Source organism: Mobula birostris, chromosome 3 (genome assembly GCF_030028105.1).
Source record: "Mobula birostris isolate sMobBir1 chromosome 3, sMobBir1.hap1, whole genome shotgun sequence".
NCBI classification, from domain to species: Eukaryota; Metazoa; Chordata; class Chondrichthyes; order Myliobatiformes; family Myliobatidae; genus Mobula; species Mobula birostris.
In genome coordinates, this window is record NC_092372.1 from 127136735 (window position 1) to 127159896 (window position 23162).

General features: G+C 40.5%; 1 protein-coding gene across 6 annotated transcripts in view; it reads left to right on the forward strand.

Annotated features, from left to right (window-relative positions):
* The window catches only part of LOC140195274 (homeodomain-interacting protein kinase 1-like), a 129082-nt gene that overhangs the window by 27433 nt on the left and 78487 nt on the right, over nt 1-23162 (forward strand). For all 6 annotated transcript variants that reach the window (XM_072253344.1, XM_072253345.1, XM_072253347.1 and 3 more), the window contains one exon: nt 19710-19833. In XM_072253344.1, the coding sequence (XP_072109445.1) occupies nt 19710-19833 (124 nt within the window). The remainder of the gene's footprint in view (nt 1-19709; nt 19834-23162) is intronic.

Here is a 23162-nt window from a genome sequence, read left to right on the forward strand (position 1 = left end):
GGAACACTCCCAGGACCCTGCCAATCACTGTATGTCCTGGCCTGGTTTGTGTGAGTTAAGTTCTGTCAGCCATTCCCTTGCCTACTTTTCTGATTGATCCGGATCCATAGTCAGCCTTCCTTGCTGTCCACTGTACCACCAACTTTGGTGTTATCTGCAAACTTGTTAAATCATGCACCATACATTCTCTTCCAAATCATTAATATATTTTATATGATGTATAATGAAGAACCCAGTACCAATTCCTATAGTGTACCACTGGTTTCATGATCCCCAATCCAAAAGGTAACTCTCCACTGCCAGACTCTGTCTTCTCCAAGTTAATTTTGTATCCAATTTGTTCGCTTTCCCTCTATCCAATGTAAGCTCACCTTCTGGACTAGCCGAGCTTTGTCAAAGACTTTGCCAACGTCCGTATAAACAACATCCACCACTGGACCTTGTCAATCCTCTTGGTCTCCACCTCAACAAGAAGAACTCGGCTAAATTGAAGGTATGATCTTTTAGGCACATAGCCGTGATGACTATCCCTAATTAGTCTATACCTTTCAAAATGCAAATAAATCCTGCCCCTCAGAATTCCTCAGTATTTTTTCGTCCACTAACGTTAGCTTCACTGGCCTGTAGTTGCTTGGGTTGTCCTTGCAATCCTTTTTAAATATACAATATTAACCATTCTCCAGTTTTCTAGTATGTTAGTATGGTTCATGAAGATACAAAAATCTGTCAGTGTCTTAGCACTCTTCTGTCTGGCTTCTCATATATCTTAGGATATGCTTGATAAGGCCATGGCAACTTATCCACCATAATTAAGTTTCAGACCTCCTCCTTCCTAAGGATGTGCTTTAGGATATCACTATTTTTCTTCCAGAGCTTAGTGTTTTTCATGTCCTTTTTCATGATAAGTACAAATGAAAAGTATTCATTTAAGACCTTTCCCATCTCATTTGGCTCTACACATAGATAACCACATTGATCCTTAAGGGGACTTAATCTCTCCTTAGTTTTTTTGCCCTTATTATACTTGGGGAATCTTTTGAGGTTTTTCTTTACCTTATCTGCTGGAGATATGTTGCATCTTCTTTTTGTCCTCTAGTTTTTTTTCCAGTATACTACATCTTTCTTTCTTAAGGGATCCACTTGATCCATCAGCATTTATCTGACAAGCCTCCTTTTTCTTAACCAGAGCCTCAGTACCTCTCCTCAACCAGGGTTCCCTAATCTTGCCATCCTTGTTCTTCCTTCTAGCAGGAACATGGTGGCCTATGTCTATAAATCTCCTGCTTGGCTGATGTCACTTCATCTGATAATATCCTCTCCCAATCACAGTCTAGTTTGGTCTACTGTCATCAAAGTTCATCTTGCCCTAATTTAGGAGTAACTTGTGGACCAATCCTATCTTTCCAATGTTATCTTGCAGCTGTCAAGGTCACTGGTCACATCAGCCACTTTCCTCGCCTCCATCTTCCTTTCCTAAGAGCAACTTTGGTGTTGTCCCTTCTCTAGAAGGTCCATTGTTCTTGAGCAAGCAGACAAATGGTGCTGTGCATGCCAACTTTGAGGTGACAGTAGAATAAGGATTGGTGAAGCCAGGAACAAGGGCAGGAGTGATGGGTCTCCTACAAGACAGCAGGTGGAAGACTTAAGCACAAGCTCATCAAGAGGAGGTTAGATGTGACAAAGATGGGTGAGAAATGCATTAGTAAATTGGCTGGTTAGTATGATTAGTAAGGGGAGTTTAATGTTTAATCTGGTGATTTATGTGGAGTCTGAAGTTTGGAGTATAAGATTATAAGTACAGACTTAAGCTGTTTTAAGACTGATTCTAGGTAAAAATTTTTAGCTGCCCCTGTGAATACAAAGATATTAGTATCAACACCTTCGTTTTTATAGAGGTGAAGATGAGAAGAAAAAGATGAACTGACAAGTACTGGAGAAGAAATAACAAACCTAAGGTTTTTATTTCATGGAACTTAAAGGTGAAGAGAACACAAGAGGAACTTGAATGTTTGGTCTCCTGGCAAACCTACTTCATTCTTTGATTAGTCTGGCTAGATTTGTTGAATGGCTAGATGGTTGGACGCCAAATACTCTTGCCTCTGTCCCTTGAACTTGCAGAAGATGTTTTTCTTGAGTATTGTATGTTGGAAGAGCTTTTGATGAGCAAGGGTATCAAAAGCATAGTTATGGGAAAGATACCTTGATTGGTGCTGCATATATCACATTCTTTTATTTAAGTAAGTGACTTTGAGCAGACATGAAAAATTGCACCATTTAAATGCCCTGGCATCAGCTGCTTCTGAACTTTAACAAAATCATAATGTTTGTGTTTACCTGCAATATCTTTCACAATTAAAATCTGTTGGTAAAGTGCAGACAAAGAGAAGCCATGTTTTCCTGTTTGTTTGATGAAATTAATTTGCTGTATAGCTGGAGCTGATTTCAAATTCTTAGAGCTACATTGTGAAGTAATGATTATAAATCAGGCATCCTCCAAGTAAGTAACATTGCTCTATTAGTTGTGTTCATTAATCTAAAATAAATACCATCTCGGTGAAGAATAAAATTTAATATGGTGTCACTGTTATTCCACAACGTTTGCAGCCTTTTTCATCACCATGGCCTTGATGCCCTGTGTCCACCCTTTAAGAAAGGAGGAAGGCAGCAGAAAGGGAATTATAGACCAATTAGCCCTACCTTGCAGGTTGAGAAGATGTTAATGTCAGTTGTTAAGGATGATGTTATGGAATACTTGATGACAGGACAAAATCATCATGTTTTCCTTAAAGGAAAAGCTTTGCCTGATAAATCTGCTGGAATTCTTTGAGATTACACATAGGATAGATAAAGGGGATGCAGCGGTTGTTGTATATTTGGACTTTCAGAAGGCCTTTGACAAGGTGCCACATTTGAGGCTGCTTACCAAGTTAAGAGCCCATGGTATTACAGGAAAGTTACTAACATGGTTAGAGAATTGGCTGATTGGTAGGAGGCAGCGAGTGGGAATAAAAGGATCCTTTTCTGGTTGGCTGCCAGTGACGAGTGGTGTTCTGCAGAGGTCGGTGTTGGGACTGCTGCTTGTTATGCTCTATAATCAGTGATTGAGATGATGGAATAGCTGGCCTTGTTGCCAAGTTTGCAGATGATACAAAGATTGGTGGAGGGCCAAGTAGTGTTGAGGAAGCAGGCAGGCTGCAGAACGACTTGGACAGATTAGGAGAATGGGCAAGAGAGTGGCAAATGAAATACAATGTTGGAAATGCATGGTCATGCACTTTGGTAGAATTAATAGATGTGCAGACTATTTTCTAAATGAGGGGAAAATCCAAAGATGTGAACGGAATTGGGAGTCCTTGTGCAGAACTCCCTAAAGGTTAACTACTATTTAGAGTCGGTGAGAAAGGCAAATGCAATGTTAACATTCATTTCAAGTGGTCTAGAATGCATAATGTGGTGCTGAGGCTTTATAAGGCACTGGTGAGGCCTCACCTTGAGTATTGTGAACAGTTTTGGGCTCCTCTGAGAAAAGATGTGCTGGGACTGGAGAGGGTTCAAAGGTTCACGATATCTTGAAGCGGGAAGGAGAACAGCCAGAGGTCGTGGTACATATTGGTACCAACGACATTGGCTAGAAAAGGGAGGAGGTCCTGAAAACAGACGATGGAGTTAGGAAGGAAGTTGAGAAACAGGACCTCAAAGGTAGTAATCTCGAGGTTACTGCCTGTGCCACATGACAGTGAGTATAGGAATAGAATGAGGTGGAGGATAAATGTGTGGCTGAGGGATTGGAGCCAGGGGGCAGGGATTCAAATTTCTGGATCCTTGGGACCTCTTCTGGGGCAGGTGTGACCGGTACAAAAAGGATGGATTGCACTTGAATCCCGGGGGATCAATATCCTGGTGGAGAGGTTTGCAAAGGCTATTGGGGAGAGATTAAACTAGAATTGTGGAGGGGGGTGGGAACCGAACTGAAGTGATGGAGGAAAGAGAGGTTGGCTCACAAATAGAGAAAGCTTGGAGACAGTGCGAAAGGGAGGATAGGCAGGTGATAGAGAAGGGACGCACTCGGACCGATGGTTTGAGATGTGTCTATTTTAATGCGAGGAGTATTATGAATAAAGCGGATGAGCTTAGAACTATGATGTCGTGGCCATTACAGAGGCTTGGATGGTGCAGGGGCAGGAATGGCTACTTCAAGTGCCAGGCTTTAGATGTTTCAGAAAGGATGGACAATAGGTGCAGGAGTAGGCCATTTGGCCCTTCGAGCCAGCACCACCATTCACTGTGATCATGGCTGATTATCTACAATCAGTGTACAGTTCCTGCCTTATCCCCATAATCTTTGATTCCGCTATCTTTAAGAGCTCTATCCATCGCTTTCTTGAAAGCATCCAGAGACTTGGCCTCCACAGCCTTCTGGGGCAGAGCATTCCATATATCCACCACTCTCTGGGTGAAAAAGTTTTTCCTCAACACCGTTCTAAATGGCCTGCCCCTTATTCTTAAACTGTGGCCTCTGGTTCTGGACTCACCCATCAGCGGGAACATGCTTCCTGCCTCCAGCGTGTCCAATCCCTTAATAATCTTATGTTTCAATAAGATCCCCTCTCAGCCTTCTAAATTCCAGAGTATACAAGCCCAGTCGCTCCAATCTTTCGACATATGACAGTCCCGCCATCCCGGGAATTAACCTTGTGAACCTACGCTGCACTCCCTTAATAGCAGGAATGTCCTTCCTCAAATTTGGAGACCAAAACTGCATACAGTACTCCAGGTATGGGTATGGTCTCGCCAGGGCCCTGTACAGCTGTAGAAGGACCTCTTTGCTCTTATACTCAATTCCCCTTGTTATGAAGGCCAGCATGCCATTAGCTTTCTTCACAGTCTGCTGTACTTGCATGCTTGCTTTCAGTGACTGATGTACAAGAACACCTAGACCTCATTGTACTTCCCCTTTTCCTAACTTGACTCCATGTAGATAATAATCTGCCTTCGTGTTCTTACCACCAAAGTGGATAACCCCACATTTATCCACATTAAACTGCATCTGCCCACTCACCCAGCCTGTCCAAGTCACCCTGTATTCTCATAACATCCTCCTCACATTTCACACTGCCACCCAGCTTTGTGTCATCGGCAGATTTGCTTTTAATTCCCTCATCTAAGTCATTAATATATATTGTAAACAGCTGCGGTCCCAGCACTGAACCCTGCGGTACCCCACTGGTCACCGCCTGCCATTCCGAAAGGGACCCTTTAATTGCTACTTTGTTTTCTGTCCATGTCAATTTTCAATCCATGTCAGTACTCTGCCCCCAATACCATGTGCCCTAATTTTGCCCACTAATCTCCTATGTGGGACTTTATCAAAGGCTTTCTGAAAGTCCAGGTACACTACATCCACTGGCTCTCCCTTGTCCATTTTCATAGTTACATCCTCAAAAAATTCCAGATTAGTCAAGCACGATTTCCCCTTCATAAATCCATGCTGACTCGGACCGATCCTGTTACTGCTATCCAAATATGTCACAATTTCATCTTTTATAATTGACTCCAGCATCTTTCCCACCACCGTCGTCAGGCTAACTGGTCTATAATTCCCTGTTTTCTCTCTTCCTCCCTTCTTGAAGAGAGGGACAACATTAGCCACCCTCCAATCCACAGGAACTGATCCTGAATCTATAGAACATTGGAAAATGATTACGAATGCGTCCACGATTTCTAAAGCCACCTCCTTAAGTACCCTGGGATGCAGACCATCAGGTCCAGGGGGCTTATCAGCCTTCAGACCCAACAGTCTATCCAACACCATTTCCTGCCTAATATAAATTTCCTTCAGTTCATCCATTACCCTAGGTCCTTTGGCCACTATTACATCTGGGAGATTGTTTGCGTCTTCCCTAGTGAAGACAGATGCAAAGTACCTGTTCAACTCTTCTGCCATTTCCTTGTTCCCCATAATAAATTCACCTGCTTCTGTCTTCAAGGGCCCAATTTTGGTCTTAACTATCTTTTTCCTTTTCACATATCTAAAGAAGCTTTAACTATCCTCCTTTATATTCTTGGCTAGTTTACCTTTGTACCTCATTTTTTCCATGCGTATTGCCTTTTTAGTTACCTTCTGTTGCTCTTTAAAAGTTTTCCAATCCTCTGACTTCCCACTCGTCTTTGCTATGTTATACTTCTCTTTTATTTTTGTACTGTCCATTACTTCCCTTGTCAACCACGGCCTCCCATTACTCCCCTTAGGATTTTCCGTCCTCTTTGGAATGAACTGATCCTGCACCTTCCGCATTATTCCCAGAAACACTTGCCATTGCTGTTCCACCATTATCCCTGCTAGGGTATTGTTCCATTGAACTTTGGCCAGCTCCTCCCTCATAGCACCATAGTTCCCTTTGTTCAACTGTAATGCTGACATTTCTGAGTTTCCCTTCTCCCTCTCAAATTGTAGATTAAAACTTAGCATATTATGGTCACTACCTCCTAATGGCTCCTTTACCTCGAGGTCCCTGATCGAATCCAGTTCATTGCATAACACTAAATCTAGAATTGTGTTCTCTCTGGTAGGCTCCAGTACAAGCTGTTCTAAGAATCCATCTCGGAGGGACTCCACAAACTCCCTTTCTTGGGGTCCAGTACCAACCTGATTCCTCCAGTCTACCTGCATGTTGAAATCCCCCATAACAACTGTAGCATTACCTTTGTGACATGCCAATTTTAACTCTTGATTCAACTTACACCCTACATCCTGACTACTGTTTGGGGGGCCTGCAGATAACTCCCATTAGGGTCTTTCTATCCATAGAATTTCCCAGTTCTATCCATACTGACTCTACGTCTCCTGATTCTATGGCCCCACTCGCAAGGGACTGAATATCATTCCTCACCAACAGAGCCACCCCACCCCCTCTGCCCATCAGTCTGTCCTTTCGATAGGACATATACCTTGAATATTCATTTCCCAGGCCCTGTCCACTTGAAGCTATGTTGCTGTTATTCCCACAACATCATACTTACCAATTTCCACCTGTGCCTCAAGCTCATCCACTTTATTTCTTATACTCCGTGCATCCATATACAATACTTTTAATTCATTACTCCCCTCACCTCCCATATCAATTCCTATTTCACTTGGCCATACTGTACGATCCCCTCTTGAGCTTTCTGCTTTGTTGATTCTGCTTTCTTAACTTATTCTCACTTTCGCTTTAGCTCCATCCTTATGTTTCCAGTTCGTCCCCTCCCCCACACACCTGCGTTGCAGAGGCAAACCTGCCTGCCAGAATGCTGGTGCCCCGCTTATTAAGGTGCAACCCGTCCCTTTTGTACAATTCATCCTTACCCTGAAACATACCCCAGTTGTCCAAGAATGTAAATCCTTGCTTCCTGTACCAGTTCCTCAGCCACACATTCAGATCCATTATCTCCCTGTTCTTGACCACTCCGGCACGGGGAACTGGAAGCAAACCGGAGATAACCACCCTGGAAGTCCTGTTTTTCCGACAGGGAGGGATGCAAAAGAGATGGGGGCGTGGCACTACTGATCAGAGGTAATGTCATGGCTTTAGTAAAGGAGTAAGTCCCCCACCCACTCATGCTCAATGGCTTAGTGATATAATGTCCTGCTTAGACCTTGAAAAGATTCATTACTCACTTCTTAATTCAGACATAAAGTTTCACAAGGTGTGGGGTCCTTTTCTTGAATACTTTTATAACTCCTCTTTAGGTTAAGTTTATCCTTTTTTTGTACTCTAATCCCTTACTTCCAGCTTTTTTTTCTGTAAGTTTTATGGTTTTTTGTCCCATGTAGAGGAGATCTGAAGAGATATCTTTAACCAAAGAGTGGTGAATTTGTGGAATTTAATACCACAGGCACTGTGGAGGCCAGGTCGCTGAGTGTATTTAAGGCAGGGCTTGATTGGTTCTTGATTGGACACAGCATCAGAGGTTATGGGAAGAAAATTGAGGATGGGGAAAAAAAGATCTGCCATAATTGAATGGCAGAGCAGACTAGATGGGTCCAATGACCTACTTCTCCTTTGTCTTAAGGTCTTCTGGTCTTTTCATTTCCTATTACATTCTATGAATATTCAGCTTTTGTCTTGCTTTTTGTGCATATTTTGCGTACTTTCTTTACCACTTCCTCCATGTTCTATCTTGGTCCTACCACTACTGGCAGTCTTTTTAACATCATCTCTGGACATACTCCTTTAACCTTTGTTACATTATTATGCTCAATGTAAAAATATTTCAGAAAATATCTTCAGCCCTTCTGATCTTTCTGCCATTGCAAAGTTTTGTCTACTTCATTTGCTCTTTTGTAATTTATTTTTCAATCTCCTGTTTTCACTCCTCTGCACCACCTTTCCTATGTAGGAGAAAATTATTTTCTCTTCACAATTTCAGCTTCCAACTGAAAATCTAATTTTCTCCTATTCTGTAATATGGACCTTATTTTCAGATTATAATGTAGTTCAAAGCTACAGTATTGTACTATATTTTGGTTTATCTAGTGTTAGATATTTCTACTGATGCCACAGTTTCTGCACCAAAATGCATTTTGGATTTTTTGTATATTTTTAAATGATTTGCCTGCTTCCCAGTTCACCAGCTGCTTTTACACTAAAACTCTGATTCGTTATTCAATTTTTTGTTTTGGAAAGCTCAGTTCAGCATATGTTCATCTGGTGTGTTTCCCATGCTCCTTTCAAAAGCACTGGGACCAGGGGCCCTCTTTCCCTTGCTTCCTTCAAGCTCTCCAGTTTCCCTGGAACATTTATTACATCACTGTGTAATGTCTTAAAAAGAAGCAAATTAAAAGTGTGGTGTTTGAAGCTCAGGAAATCTGCTAGTGGTACACCACCAAAGCCTCACGGTACCAGTTTGTCTGTTCTACTCTACTTTGTTTTGTGGTCCATTTCACGTAGTTCAGTTTACTTATACTTATCTTTTACAGATATGTGCTTTCAATCTGGTGTTTGGAAGTGGAATGATAAAAAGAATCCTTGCTTACTCAAATCTACTTGGTTTGTAAATTGATATTGCTGATTTGGGAATAATAAGGTACATGTTGGATATATTCTGAAGCTAGGTGAGCAGCAATTGTTTTGAACTGGAATTGGGACTGTCTGAATTGACTGGTGCAATTGCCTTGTAATTTCCCCACTTGTAGCTGAGGTTCAAATAGAGTATTTTTGTGTTATGTAGAGTGAAGGATGTGAATTTGATTTTGCTTTCATCATCTTATTTGGAAAGGGATTACAAATATGTTGCATCTTCTGAGGGCTACCTGAAAATGATGGAAAAGTGTTAAGCACAGGACATATGTCTCAGCAAGTGTTATGTGAAGGCTGGGGTGATATGATTATGAGAACTGTAATTACTTTATTATGGAAGCTTGAATAGTGCAGTGAGATTGCTAATTTCAGCAAATACAACCTACTGACATGGGGTGTGGTTTGAATTCTGGCATATGGCTCCAATTCAGTTTCATCAATTATGTCTAGGGGAGAACCAGTGGATGTGGTATATTTGGATTTTCAAAAGGCTTTTGACAAGGTGCCACACAGGAGATTAGTATGCAAACTTAAAGCGCACGGTATTGGGGTAAGGTATTGGTGTGGGTGGAGAATTGGTTAGCAGACAGGAAGCAAAGAGTGGGAATAAACGGGACCTTTTCAGAATGGCAGGCGGTGACTAGTGGGGTACCGCAAGGCTCAGTGCTGGGACCCCAGTTGTTTACAATATATATTAATGACTTGGATGAGGGAATTAAATGCAGCATCTCCAAGTTTGCGGATGACACGAAGCTGGGCGGCAGTGTTAGCTGTGAGGAGGATGCTAAGAGGATGCAGGGTGACTTGGATAGGTTGGGTGAGTGGGCAAATTCATGGCAGATGCAAATTAATGTGGATAAATGTGAAGTTATCCACTTTGGTGGCAAAAATAGGAGAACAGATTATTATCTGAATGGTGGCCGATTAGGAAAAGGGGAGGTGCAACGAGACCTGGGTGTCATTATACACCAGTCATTGAAAGTGGGCATGCAGGTACAGCAGGCGGTGAAAAAGGCGAATGGTATGCTGACATTCATAGTGAGAGGATTCGAGTACAGGAGCAGGGAGGTACTACTGCAGTTGTACAAGGCCTTGGTGAGACCACACCTGGAGTATTGTGTGCAGTTTTGGTCCCCTAATCTGAGGAAAGACATCCTTGCCATAGAGGGAGTACAAAGAAGGTTCACCAGATTGATTCCTGGGATGGCAGGACTTTCATATGAAGAAAGACTGGATGAACTGGGCTTGTACTCGTTGGAATTTAGAAGATTGAGGGGGGATCTGATTGAAACGTATAAAATCCTAAAGGGATTGGACAGGCTAGATGCAGGAAGATTGTTCCCGATGTTGGGGAAGTCCGGAACCAGGGGTCACAGTTTGAGGATAGAGGGGAAGCCTTTTAGGACTGAGATTAGGAAAAACTTCTTCACACAGAGAGTGGTGAATCTGTGGAATTCTCTGCCACAGGAAACAGTTGAGGCCAGTTCATTGGCTATATTTAAGAGGGAGTTAGATATGGCCCTTGTGGCTACGGGGGTCAGGAGGTATGGAGGGAAGGCTGGGGCGGGGTTCTGAGTTGGATGATCAGCCATGATCATAATAAATGGCAGTGCAGGTTCGAAGGGCCGAATGGCCTACTCCTGCACCTATTTTCTATGTTTCTGTCTCTTAAATGGCTTATTAATTAAAGATGTTACTTTGCCTCACATTGAAGAAGCACCTTGGTCCATGTTAGTACCCTTCCCTGATAACACAAATATCCTTTGTATTAAACTTCTACATTTCTATTTGTAAGGGGACAATCGGACTTGAGCATATTTGTGTCTTTCATCAGTTAAAAAATTTACTTGTTGTTGAAATAGAAACAGATGCAGAAGAAGTAGAGGGGGGGAAGAAAAGAAAGAAGATATGTGTGTGCTGGGGGCCCATAACGGTGTAAGATAGGAGACTCTTAAATAATTGGGGTTCGTAATAGGAAATGTAAATGATGATACTCAGCTGGGAATTGGCATCGACCTGATCCACTGAATGGCATCTTGTGTCATATTATAAGTAAGAAGTAGTAGAATAGAATTGAGCAAAGCTTGATCACTCATTATCTAAACATGGAGATATCCATAGAAAACTGTGGATGATGTATCCTGATTATATGAACTCTTGGATCTATTTAAAATGGGAAATGTGCAAGCACTCTGAATGTCATTACTTAATCAAGCACAGGTATAGAGATGGCTTAAAATGAGGGCAGAAACAAGTTGCTCTGAAATTCATCCATTGTTGTTCAAATTTTAAGTACAGAATCAGTCGAGATTGCTGTAATTTTCTATGTGGCCACATCAATTATTGCATCATACTCATTTGGGAGTTCATTCTTCCTCCTTTCTTTTCAACTATTGTTTCATTTGAATCTCTGCACATTCCTGTATTTGTGTTGGTTTGCTGCTGCTTGCAAATATTTGAGTATTTCAGAACAAGTGCTTTTCTCCCTTTTTAACTTAGCATTCTTAATCATCGTATTTTGCAGTTTTCATATTATCGTATTAAAGTCAACTGAGTTCAATGTGAATTGCCAAAGTCCACATCTGCATGGGTGCAGTGAAAACAATGTAGCAGCAACATTCACAAGATAAATTATACAAGAAAGCAACTAGTGTTGCTAAATTGTAGTGATTCTGGTTGTGCTGGTTGGTTCAAGAACCAAATTGTAGAAGTGATGTAGCTGTTCTGAACCTGGTGGTGTGGGAGTTCAGGCCTCTTCTTCCTGCCAAATGGTGTAGCCACAAGAAGGTATCCTGGCCTGGATCATGCTGGATCCAGGCTGTGCTGTCTTGATGGATGTTACCTTAAGGCAATGCCTCCTTTAGATCTTAATAGTTAGGAGGGTTGTGCCTGTGATGTGTTGAGCAGTGTCCACTACTGTCTGTTGCTGCTTACATTCCTGAACATCCAAAATGCTGAAATGACCGGGATTGTCAAGACCTACCCAGTATTTAGCCAATCTAGTTCTCCTAGAATGTGTAAATCAATAATTTGTTTTGACAGTGACTCACCATACCTATAGTTAAAAAAATGATACCGGAAATTAGTGAATGCAAGGGTCCATTATATAATTGGAATAGAGTTAAATCATTTTCTTGTAGATTTGAAGCTGATTGCATCTTCCATTGTAAGTTATTTTGGTAACTGGAAGGTGCTATTCACATTGTTGTGTAGTCCTTAGAGCTGACTTGTGCATTGTATTCAAAGAAACATTCTCTCATCAGGTCAGGCCTCTGAGCAGATGATGTGGGAGATGAGGGTGAAAATTGTTATCTGCAAGACTTGTTGTCATTACTTCAAAAGTAACTTAGAGTGAAGAATGTGGATGATTATAGGGTTATTTCTGCACTGAGCAATCCGTCCTTGGTCCTGCACTAAAGTGCTCGTTTAGATTATTTGCCTAACTAAATTGAGACATGAACCATGCCTAAATGCTTTAGGGAAGTGATACTAATTAGCCAGGTGTGTGTACAGATGCATAGAAAGTTTTTTTTAGATTTTTTGGTGATTTTTTTTGTCAGTGTATGGTTTTCATTATAAGTCATCTTGTATTTAGTGACCTTGGATAAGAAGTACATTTTGTTGCCATATGGCTGAACGTTTAACCATTGAAATAATGCAGAATATTGGACTTAAAGGTGACAATCCTTCCCCTCTGTTTTGATATATATTGGCCCAGATCTTGCTGGAATGTTCCTGTTGTCTGCAGTCACTGCTCTGTTGCTCTAACTTGAACTTATCTGCTTTGGATATGGAGCATTTATTTTACTGGCTTGAAAATCTGGCCGAGTGATTACAGAAGAGCCACCTCTTGATCAATGTCAGCAAGACCAAGGAACTGATTATTGACTTAAGGAATAGGAAACATTATAGTTTGTAGTTCATACAACAAACATTGGAAAGCTGTGTTAAAGAATTATGTGACAATGCTCGACTCTTCCCGAGAACTAGGTGAGTTTGTCATAGGTCATTCTATTCTGGAGAGTACTTGGTTGTGGTCTTGCTTTTACTTATGAAATGCAACAGGTATTTGTATTTGGCTAAATCTGGATTCAACATTTCACTATAAAGTTACCTTACAACTTTGGAAACTAGTTTTAATTGAGGTACCAAATACATTCCAGTAAATCAAATAGCTTCAATCACTTTTGGTTAACATGCCATGGTTTCACACGCTGCCAATATACAGAAATGGAAAAAAAATGTAAACATTCAGTGGACAGGGTATTTCCAGGAAACACTGTCAGTACTTTGCACTACCTCAGTAAAGTAGCCAGCATATTAAACCCACCTATGCCCAGACATTCTCTCTTCACTAATCCCATTGGGCAGAAGGTACAAAAAACGCACCATGAGCCGTGAAGACTGTTTCTATTATGCTGTTCTAAAACCATTTAGGGTTTTCTAGTATAATGAAATGGACTTCCCAATCTACCTCATTATGACCTTGCGCCTTACTTAACTAGCTACACTGCATCATCTTTATATGTAACATTTTGTTCTGCACTCTTATTTCAACTTGTATATCTCAATGCACTTTTGAACTGCATGCTGTTGATACAGCTCAATTGATTACGTTTCTCACCCCAGTACAGCGACAATAGTAAACTGTTTGCCAGTTTGAATTGGGCAGCATTAGATGTTTTGAGTTAAGAAGCAGTTTAGATGTTTTGGTCAAAAACACGCAGAACTGAGAGAAGAATAACTTAAGTTGCAAAGGTGGGGATATAAGTGGAATATCTTTTGTTGATATCTGTTATTTTCTCAGAGCCATGTACTCTTTAAATTCAAGTAGATATTTCTTTTTAGAAACCTGATTGAAGCCTGTGGCCATTGGTGCACAATAGCCTGGGAGCCCTGCTGTTCGTATTGTACTGTCTGAGTTGGATGTGAATGTAGGAGCATTTAAATTGTCCAGGCGGCTTAGAAGGCTATGGACCAGTGTTGGTAAATGAAATTAATATGATGGTAGGTGGTTGGTCTGGGACCTTGCTGAGGGGCTTACCTCTGTGCTGTATAGCTTAGTAACCCAATGGCTTCACACTTCTCAGATTGAACTCCATCTGTCACTTCTCAGCCCGGCCCTGCATCTGTATCCTGTTGTAACCTATGACACCATTCTTCACTACCCACCAACCTTCCTGTCATCTGCAAACTTACTAAGCCACACATCCACTTGTTTGTCAAGGTCATTATAAAAAATCAGTCCCAGAGCGGATCCCTGCAGAACATCACTGGTCTCTGAGTTTCAGGTGGAATACACTCACTCCATCTACAACCACCCTGTGCCTTCTGTGGCCAAACCAATTCTGTATTCACACAGTGAAGTTTCTCTGGATCTATGCATCTTGAATTTCTAAATGAGCCGACAATGGGGCTCATTCAAACTCTTTACTTATAAGTGTATATACACTTCCTGCTCTATCTTTATCAAGATAGTTTTGTCACATCCTCAAAGAATTGAGTCAGGCTCATCCTACCATCACACAGCCATGATGATTCAAACTAATCACACTGTACTTCTCTAAATGCTTGTAAATAATGTCTCTGAGAATCTTCAATAATTTGCCCACCACTGAAGTAGGACTCATTGGTCTATAATTCCCAGGGTTATCCGTACTGCCATTCTTGAGCAAAGGAATAATGTTTGCCGCTCCCCAATCATCTGGTACTGCTCCTGTAGCTAGTAAGGATGGAGAGATCATTGTTAATGTGCAGCGATCTCTCCTTTCACTTCCCATAGTAACCAGGGGTAAATCCCGTTGGCCCTTGGGACATGTGTGTCCTAAATTTTTTCCAAAATTGAAGCATCCTCTTTCTTAACATTTAGACATATTAACCTGCTGTCTTCACAAACATTAAGGTGTCTCTCACTGGTGAAGACTGAAGCAAATTATTCATTAAGGAACTCCCCTTCATCCTCTGACTCCAGGCATGTTTCCTCTTCTTTCCCTGATCAGTCCTACCCTCACTATAGTTATACTCCTTTCCTTCACATGTGATAAAATGTTTGGGGTTTTCCTTAATTCTACTTGGCAAAACTGCCATATGCCCCTTCTAGCTCTTCTAACTTCATTCTTTAGCTCCTTCCTGGTTACCTTGTAACTCTCTAGAGACCTATCTGATTTTTGTTTTTGGTATTGTAAATTTTAATTTAAAATGTATTTTCCAAAATGGTGACATTTTCTGTAGGAAGCTGAAGTCTTTTCAATGTGAAATGGAATTTCCTGGCCAAATTATACAATTTAAATGGGCCACTTACATTTCAGAATAATGAACTTTTCAAACCTTAACAATAGTACTTTCATACTGGATATCTACTTCCATTGTTGCTGCATGATGCATCTTTATTTCCTATTCAGTTTCATTTCTCTGATTCAGAGTTGGAGGGGTTAATTCTAATTGAATGGTGCTAGTAAATTTCATGGCATAAAGGAACAATTTAATACTTTCCCATGCTGACTGCAGGTTTGTCCACTTGAGCTTCTTACCTATATTTAAAAAAAGTGTGTGCCAGGAAGAGATTGGTGTTGTCGATAATAAAATAACTAGGCCCAGAATATGCAAAAACGCTTTTATTTTTTGCACAAAGAGAACAGCATGGGCCCTGTCACCCACACTGTTCTGAAGCCAGGACAGAAAGCTACCATTTTTTATGTAGAATTGGTTTATCAGTTACAATAGAGATGTTAAAATCAGTTGAAGCTTCAAGCTGACAACCAGTGATATTTTGAAGTTACTAAAGCAGTTGCCTCTGGTTGTTGAGTGTGTTTTGTATCCTTCCATTATTCTAATCTCAACTGTCTCTGGCACCCCCTATTGTGTAAAAGGACGCGATGCTTTAGGAAGACCTTTGTACAAACGTCTCACTACAGAGACCTCACTTATCTGGCTTGAGTACATGCTGCCACAGTCACCCCCAGCCTATCTGTTGGCAAGGGGCAAGGTTGGCTCCACTGGTCTCACTTCAAAAGTCTTCCTTGTCTGGGTTTGACTACACACTGCAGTAGTCTGCCTCACCTGGATGTTGTCTTTAACCCTTGCCTTACCGCATTTCCCACAGGATGTTCAGTCAAAAGAGAGTAGGGAAACAACGTAACTCATAAGGATGCTATGGAGCAGATTGTAGGATCTGGGCAGGGACTGCCAGTCCGTAAAATTGTACCAACCAGAGTGCATATCTGAGCCATGCACGTCTCCATATTGAATGGCTGCATTGCTCGCCTTAATCTGCCCTTGCAGTCACCAGCTCACTGCTGAGCCATAAATGTATATGTTGTTGGGAAGGGTTTAACAAAGGGCAGAGATTTGTGCCAGTTAATCTGGCACAGCAGTGCACAACCTGTGCTTTTGGGAGTACAAATGTGTGTGTTCCAAAATCGGTGTGCTTTTGGATGGCACTAGATCAGGTAACAGTGTACTGGATTCAGATGTTTTTCCTCAGGAGCACAAAGGTGTTTTTATTTGTGTCAGCCAAATTAATGACTCAAATTTGAGTTGATTGGTTAATCTTGGTATTGTAGAATCTCAAATCAGGAAGTACAAATAATGTAATGTCTATGATGCACTTTCAGTTTTTCCTTTACAGGAATGTTCAGAGATATTTCACAAAGGGCAAAATAATATCATGCTGAAGCTGAAGAAAAGTTAATTCAAAGGGTTTTTAAAGGATCCTAAGTTGATGTCTATTACAGGGCTGTAACTATGTCATCATCCTAGTTCCATGATCTCTGAATTTTTACAGAAATAGCAAGCCCTCTCTATAATTACCAAGGTCTAAGAATACAAAAAAGAACAGATTTTAGAACACATTGGTAGGGAACTGATCTAGTCGGGTATTTACATTGGATGGTATTCATACTTTTCCACTGTGGCTTTGGACAATATTATGTGATATTCTGCCTGTGTCCAAAATAGCTGTTTACTGTTTGCATTGTCAGCAGGCTGTTTGAAGAGGTGCGTGTTGTGTAAATTAATACTCTTCCGCCACCGTATAATGAATTTATTCTTGCTATGTGAAAGGAAATCGCGTCCCAAATTTCTTTGCATTAAAGCTCATTTTCACATTTAAGTATTTGTTCCATTTTATAATTGTAAGCTTTTATTTTTTAAGTTCTGAACATTATAGTTATCTCCTGGCTTTACAATTATGAATTTAAAAGCAAGGGAGTTGATCACTGTTGTGAATTGTTCACTAAAATCCAGTATCCCAGTCTTTTCCTCCAGTATTTATTTTGAAATGCATTAAGTTAAGAAGTTAGGATAGCTTGTGTCAGTAGTTTAAGGAAGAGGGTTGGGGGGATGGGTATGGAGAATTTGCATTCCTCGAATGGTCCATTGCACGATGTTCATAATATGAAGCCACATTGTCTACGTGCATCAGGACACAAAATTGAAAAAGTTTTTCTTTTCAAATTCTGCAAGAGTAAATTTTATTTCATATCTCACATTTTTCAGTGGTGATTTGTGACATCTACAGGGATGAACTTTCATTACCGAAGTTGTTGTAATGCTGGGATTATCTGTATTCTTCATTTGCAATCAGTTTACAATTTTTCACTTCATGAAAATTTTTCCAGGATAGGATTTTTATAAATGAAGGAAAAGTTGTTTTTAATGTTAGCCAGTAAATACACTTTCTAAATTTTAAATGCAATTTATTTGAAATGGGCTGCATGTGTTCTGAAACAAGAGAAAATCTGCAGATACTGGAAATCCAAGCAACATACAGTTCTGATGAAGGTTCTCTGCCTGAAATGTTGGCTACTGAGTTTCTCTAGCGTTTTGTGTGTGTTGCCTATTTATTCAGTATGTTTTAATGTAGAAAATAGTTAATTAGCTGGGGGGGTGAATTAAATATGATTTTTCAAAGTTAACAACTAGATATCAAGCTGTGGTGGGATAGTTGGATAATTGAACGCTCTGAATTATAATGTTTACAATGCTTTTAAAAAGAAAGTGAAACTAATGATGTTTGCATTTGAAGAAATGGAGATTGTGTGAAGTTACAGCAGAGTCAGAATCAGGGTTATTATCACTGTCTTATGTGAAACTTGTTTTGTGGCAGCAGTACTGTACATAATATAAAATTAATAATTGCAAAATAAACAGTACCAAGAAGAATAATGAGGTAATGTTTGTGGACCATTCAGAAATCTGATGGAAGACGAGAAGCTTTTTGTAACTTGAGTGTGGATCTTCATGCTCCTGTATCACCATCTTGATGGTAGTAACAAGAGGCATGCTCTGGATGGCAAGGGTCCTTAATGATGGATCTGTCTTCTTGAAAATGCCGTCGGTGATGGGGAGGGTTGTGTTCATGATGGTGCTGGCTAAGTCTATGACTTTGTTTCCTGTGATCCTTTGCATAGGAGCCTCCTTACCAGACTGTGATGCAACCATTCAGAATGCTCTCTATTGTACGTTGATAGAAATTTTTAAGAGTCTTTGACATAAGAAGTTTCCTCAAACTTCCAATGAGCTGTGAGCATGCCTTTGTGATTATATGAATGTGTTGGGTACTGAATAGATCCTTTCAGGTGCTGATACCCAGGAACTTGAAGTTACTCCCACTTTCCACCACTGATCCCTCAATGAGGAGAGGTATGTGTTTGCTCTAATTACCTAGCCTAAAATCCAGTTTCTTGGTTTTGTTAGCTTTGAGTGGTGTCATCTGTGAATTTATAGATGGTGTTCGAGTTGTTCTTAGCTATACAACTGTGAATGTAAACAGATTAGCATTGTTGGACGGTTGGGTGGAAACTGTAATAAAGAATAATGAGCATGAAAAATGGACTGTGGGTGATGTTTGAAATCTGAAGGCTATTTTAAGATAAGAGTGAGGCTACTGAGATATTTACTCAAAAAGGCAAGGGTTAAAAAATTTACTGCCAACAGGGAGCCATTCTAATTGGGTGTGGCAAGTGAATGTTCGCATTTGATTAGAAACGGGAAGGCATTGACTGTGAACTATTTTGAATTGATGTACTTGCAACAAGATCACTGGTGTAATAGAGAAGGATGACTAAAAGAAAAGGTAATGATTTTGACTTGGGCTGTGTAAAGTAAGATTTAATTTTCATTGAGCATGCTGTTTAGTACAATTTATAGAAGATTTCTTGAAAGCCTGATTGGCTGGGAGTAGTTATTACAGGAGGAATAGTATTAATGGCAAGGGACTGGGATTTGTCTTTAATTTCAGATATTTGTTCACAATGGTGGCAAATAGTGGAAATAAAGAAGCTTTTTTAAAAAAAACTGGATGTTAGGTGATTTTGAATGTTTCCCAAAATTTGTTTATCCGACTTTGGTTTTGAAGTTTTTAAAGATAATTGCAGAACTTCCTGGTTTGATATTAAATAACAATTGGTTGTTTGTGTAGGTCTAATAAAAATATCAAATGTCTTATTTTTGAAGTTTAAGAAGAATTCTTTACTTCAGTAATGAATATTTTAAAAGAATATTATTAATTTCTGGGACTGTTCATAATTCCTCTTGTAATGGCGAAAGGTTGAAAAGATTAAACAAGAAAAATACAGATTTCATTTCCCCAAAACAATGCACATCAATCTTAAATGTGTGATGGTACATCACATTTTGTTCTTGTTTCAGAGCTCCTGAAATCATCCTTGGGCTACGATTCTGTGAAGCTATTGACATGTGGTCTCTAGGTTGCGTTATTGCAGAGATGTTTCTGGGATGGCCATTGTATCCAGGTGCATCGGAGTATGATCAGGTATGCAAAGTCACAGAGAACCTGCAAATTGAGTGTTCTTTTTCTGCTGAATCATATAAATTCATATGAGAAGGCTTGCCTTTGGCTATTTTTGTTCATAAGTACCTTATAATGCTATCTATTTTTCATAAAGATGTGGCATTTTGTACAATTACAATGTACCCTGAGGTTGCATCTTCATTGTTTCACCTTGTTCTAATAACTCTGAAGTTGTTACGATTTTTCTTTGTTGCCTTTTCCATATTGTGTAGTGTTATGCTTGCAGCACCATCTGGAGGTGACGTACTTATGGAATGCTGTTTACCTTGTGTGTGAAACATTCTTAAATTGAGAATATTTTACATAATTTTAGAAAATGCAGAGCTTTTTCAAATTCCTATTTGTAGCTTTTCATCAGCTGATCTACTATTAAGCACAATGTTTAACAAAGTATAACATGAGCTGCCGCTCTAATGGCATACCATGTTTGCCACATTTCTTGCAGAAAGAAATCATGATTTTTCACCAGGATTAAATACAGTTGGCCCTCTGTATCCGTGGGGATTGGTTCCAGGACCCCCTGCGGATACCAAAATTCGCAGATGCTCAAGTCCCTTATATAAAAGCCTAAGAGAGCTCGTAAGGGTGTTACGAAAAGCAAAAGTAGTGTTCAGCATTCGTTTTGCAGCGAGCCGTTATAGAGGCAGCGCGCACCCCGAGCAGCAAGAGTGCTTTATCTCGATTTATTTTGTGCATCCGTTAGTAAGATGAGTCCTAAGGTATCAGAAAAGCCTAAGAGAGTTTGTAAGGGTGTTACGTTTACTGTAAAACTGGACGTAATTAAGTGTGTCGATCGTGGTGAACGAAATAAAGACATTGTACGTGTGTTGAACTTGCCTGCGTCCACTATTCGTACTATTTACACGCAGAGAGAAAGAATCTTGAAAGCTGCCGATGTTATTATTGGTTCTGCTAGTAGCATATCATTCCTGCTTTTCTATATGTTAGCGTTATTTTAGGTTTTATGTGTTATTCGGTATGATTTGGTAGGTTATTTTTTGGGTCTGGGAACGCTCAAAAAATTTTTCCCATATAAATAAATGGTAATTGCTTCGCTTTATGCCATTTCGGCTTATGAAAGGTTTCATAGGAACTCTCTACTTACGGATAGCGGGGGATACTCGTACAGTATTTTCGATCCGCGGTTGGTTAATTGCTTTTTAGGAGCCATTTTTTCACAGAAATAAAGGGCGCACACAACACAAGTAGCGACCGAGCGGGACGCGAGGCGAACAATGCTCAAGCAACGAGTGCTGGAGAGAGAACTTCCGGGTTTTCCCGATCTGCAGATGTGGAACCCACTGATACAGAGGGCTGACTGTAATAATGCCATATTGTATTAACGGTTGCAGGTAATGCAAGTTAATGCACACTGTGGTTTCATAGATCTGCAGGGCAGCAACAGAAGTTTTGAAGATCTGTACTGCATCTAACTGCAAAAACCTCCCTTTCTAAAACAAAACCATCAATATTTAAAAACTGTTCTAGAAATTCTTAGCAGGTCAGACAGAATTTGTAATTTGATTTGTATATCATCAGAAAAGATGAAGTTTAGAGATGAAGTTTTAAGATGCAGGGAAAAGAGCTGGGGGTACACTATAGAGAAATATGTTGAAGGTGGAGAGTGTAGGGTGAGATGGATAAATGAGAAACAAGTTAGGTGTGAGGGATCATTTGAAATTACTGAAGAAATTGAGGCTTGAATTATACGGGTTTCCCCCGCCATCCGAAGATAGAGCGTTCCTGTGAAGCGGTTCATAAGCCGAAATGTCATAAAGCGAAGAAGCAATTACCATTTATTTATATGGGAAAGCTTTGTGAGTGTTCGCAGACCCAAAAATAACCTACCAAATCATGCCAAATAACACATAAAATCTAAAATAACAGTAACATATAGTAAAAGCAGGAATGATATGATAAATACACAGCCTATATAAAGTAGAAATACTTTTCCACAATCATTGCTGAACTGTTCTCCGTAGCGAAAATCTCACGCAAGCACCGTCGGCAGAAAATCTCACGCAAGCACTGTTGGCAAGAACACTCTCTCCAGTAACCTTTAAGCTATGAAGCTGCCAAATCATACCAAATAACACATAAAAATACACAGCCAATATAAAGTAGAAATCATGTATGTACAGTGTAGTATCACTTACGGGAATCGGGAAGACAGCTTGCCGAGCACATGGTGTGTTAGACTGAGTCGTCGCAGGTTGGGATGGTGCAGTGGCCCCCACCCTCCAGGCCGCCAAGTGATACATTGCTATGAAGCTTGCAGGAATGCAGCGGTAGCCGGGAGGCACGCAGCACATCTTTAAGAAAAAAGCTGAAATAAACAAGCTAATTAATTAGGTGCCGCCGGACACGTAATTGTTGGCCCAGATCAGTGCTGATTTCCGATTGCTTTGTCTCTGATCTGGGCTGACAATTATGTGTCGGCAGCACCTAATTAATTAAAATGTTTATTTCGACTTTTTTCTTAAAGATGTGCTGTGTGCCTCCCGGCTACAGTTGCATTCTCCACGAATCGGTATCTGTCCGTGGCCTGGGGGTTGGGGTGGTGGGACACTAGGGTGTCATCTCGTCGTCGTCTGTTTCCTTTAGGGCAGGCAGGTCATCTTCTTCTATCTCTGCCTGCCTCGATGTCGAAGGTCGAGGTTCGTCATCTGCTGTGGCTGATGTGGAAGGCTTGCTTGACTGCTGAGGCTCGCGCATTTTTCTATCACACAGTTCTTTGTAAGGACTCAAACCATCCTGCAAATATCCCCTAAACCTACGTACCCTTTCAAAATTGAAGTCGTACTTTATCATTACTCATTTGGTTTCGATTGTTATCCTTTTTTCTTCCAATTGCATCAGCTCTTCATCTGTCAGTTCTTGGTGATGGGATGCCAAAACCTCCTCAACATCATGTTTGTCAGCTTCCACAAGCCAAACTCACGTTGTCATTCCTTCGTTCACCACGATCGAAATGCTTAATTATGTCTAGTTTTACGCTAAGTGTAACACCCTTAAGAGCTCTTTCAGGCTTTTCAGATACCTTAGAACTCATCTTGCAAACGACTGCTCACAGGCTAGTGTTTAAGCAATGCCGGCGGGAATCCGGGGTAGAGTGGCTGCTCGGGGTGTGCGCTGCCTTTTATTGCACGCTGATTTTTTCGTGCGCTGCTTTTTTTTTCATAATAGTGAAAACACCTTCTGAAAGTGAAAACAGGGTACTAATGTAGGTCTTTCGTAACAGTGAGGTTTCATAAAGCGAACGTTCGAAAAGCGGGGGACACCTGTAATGG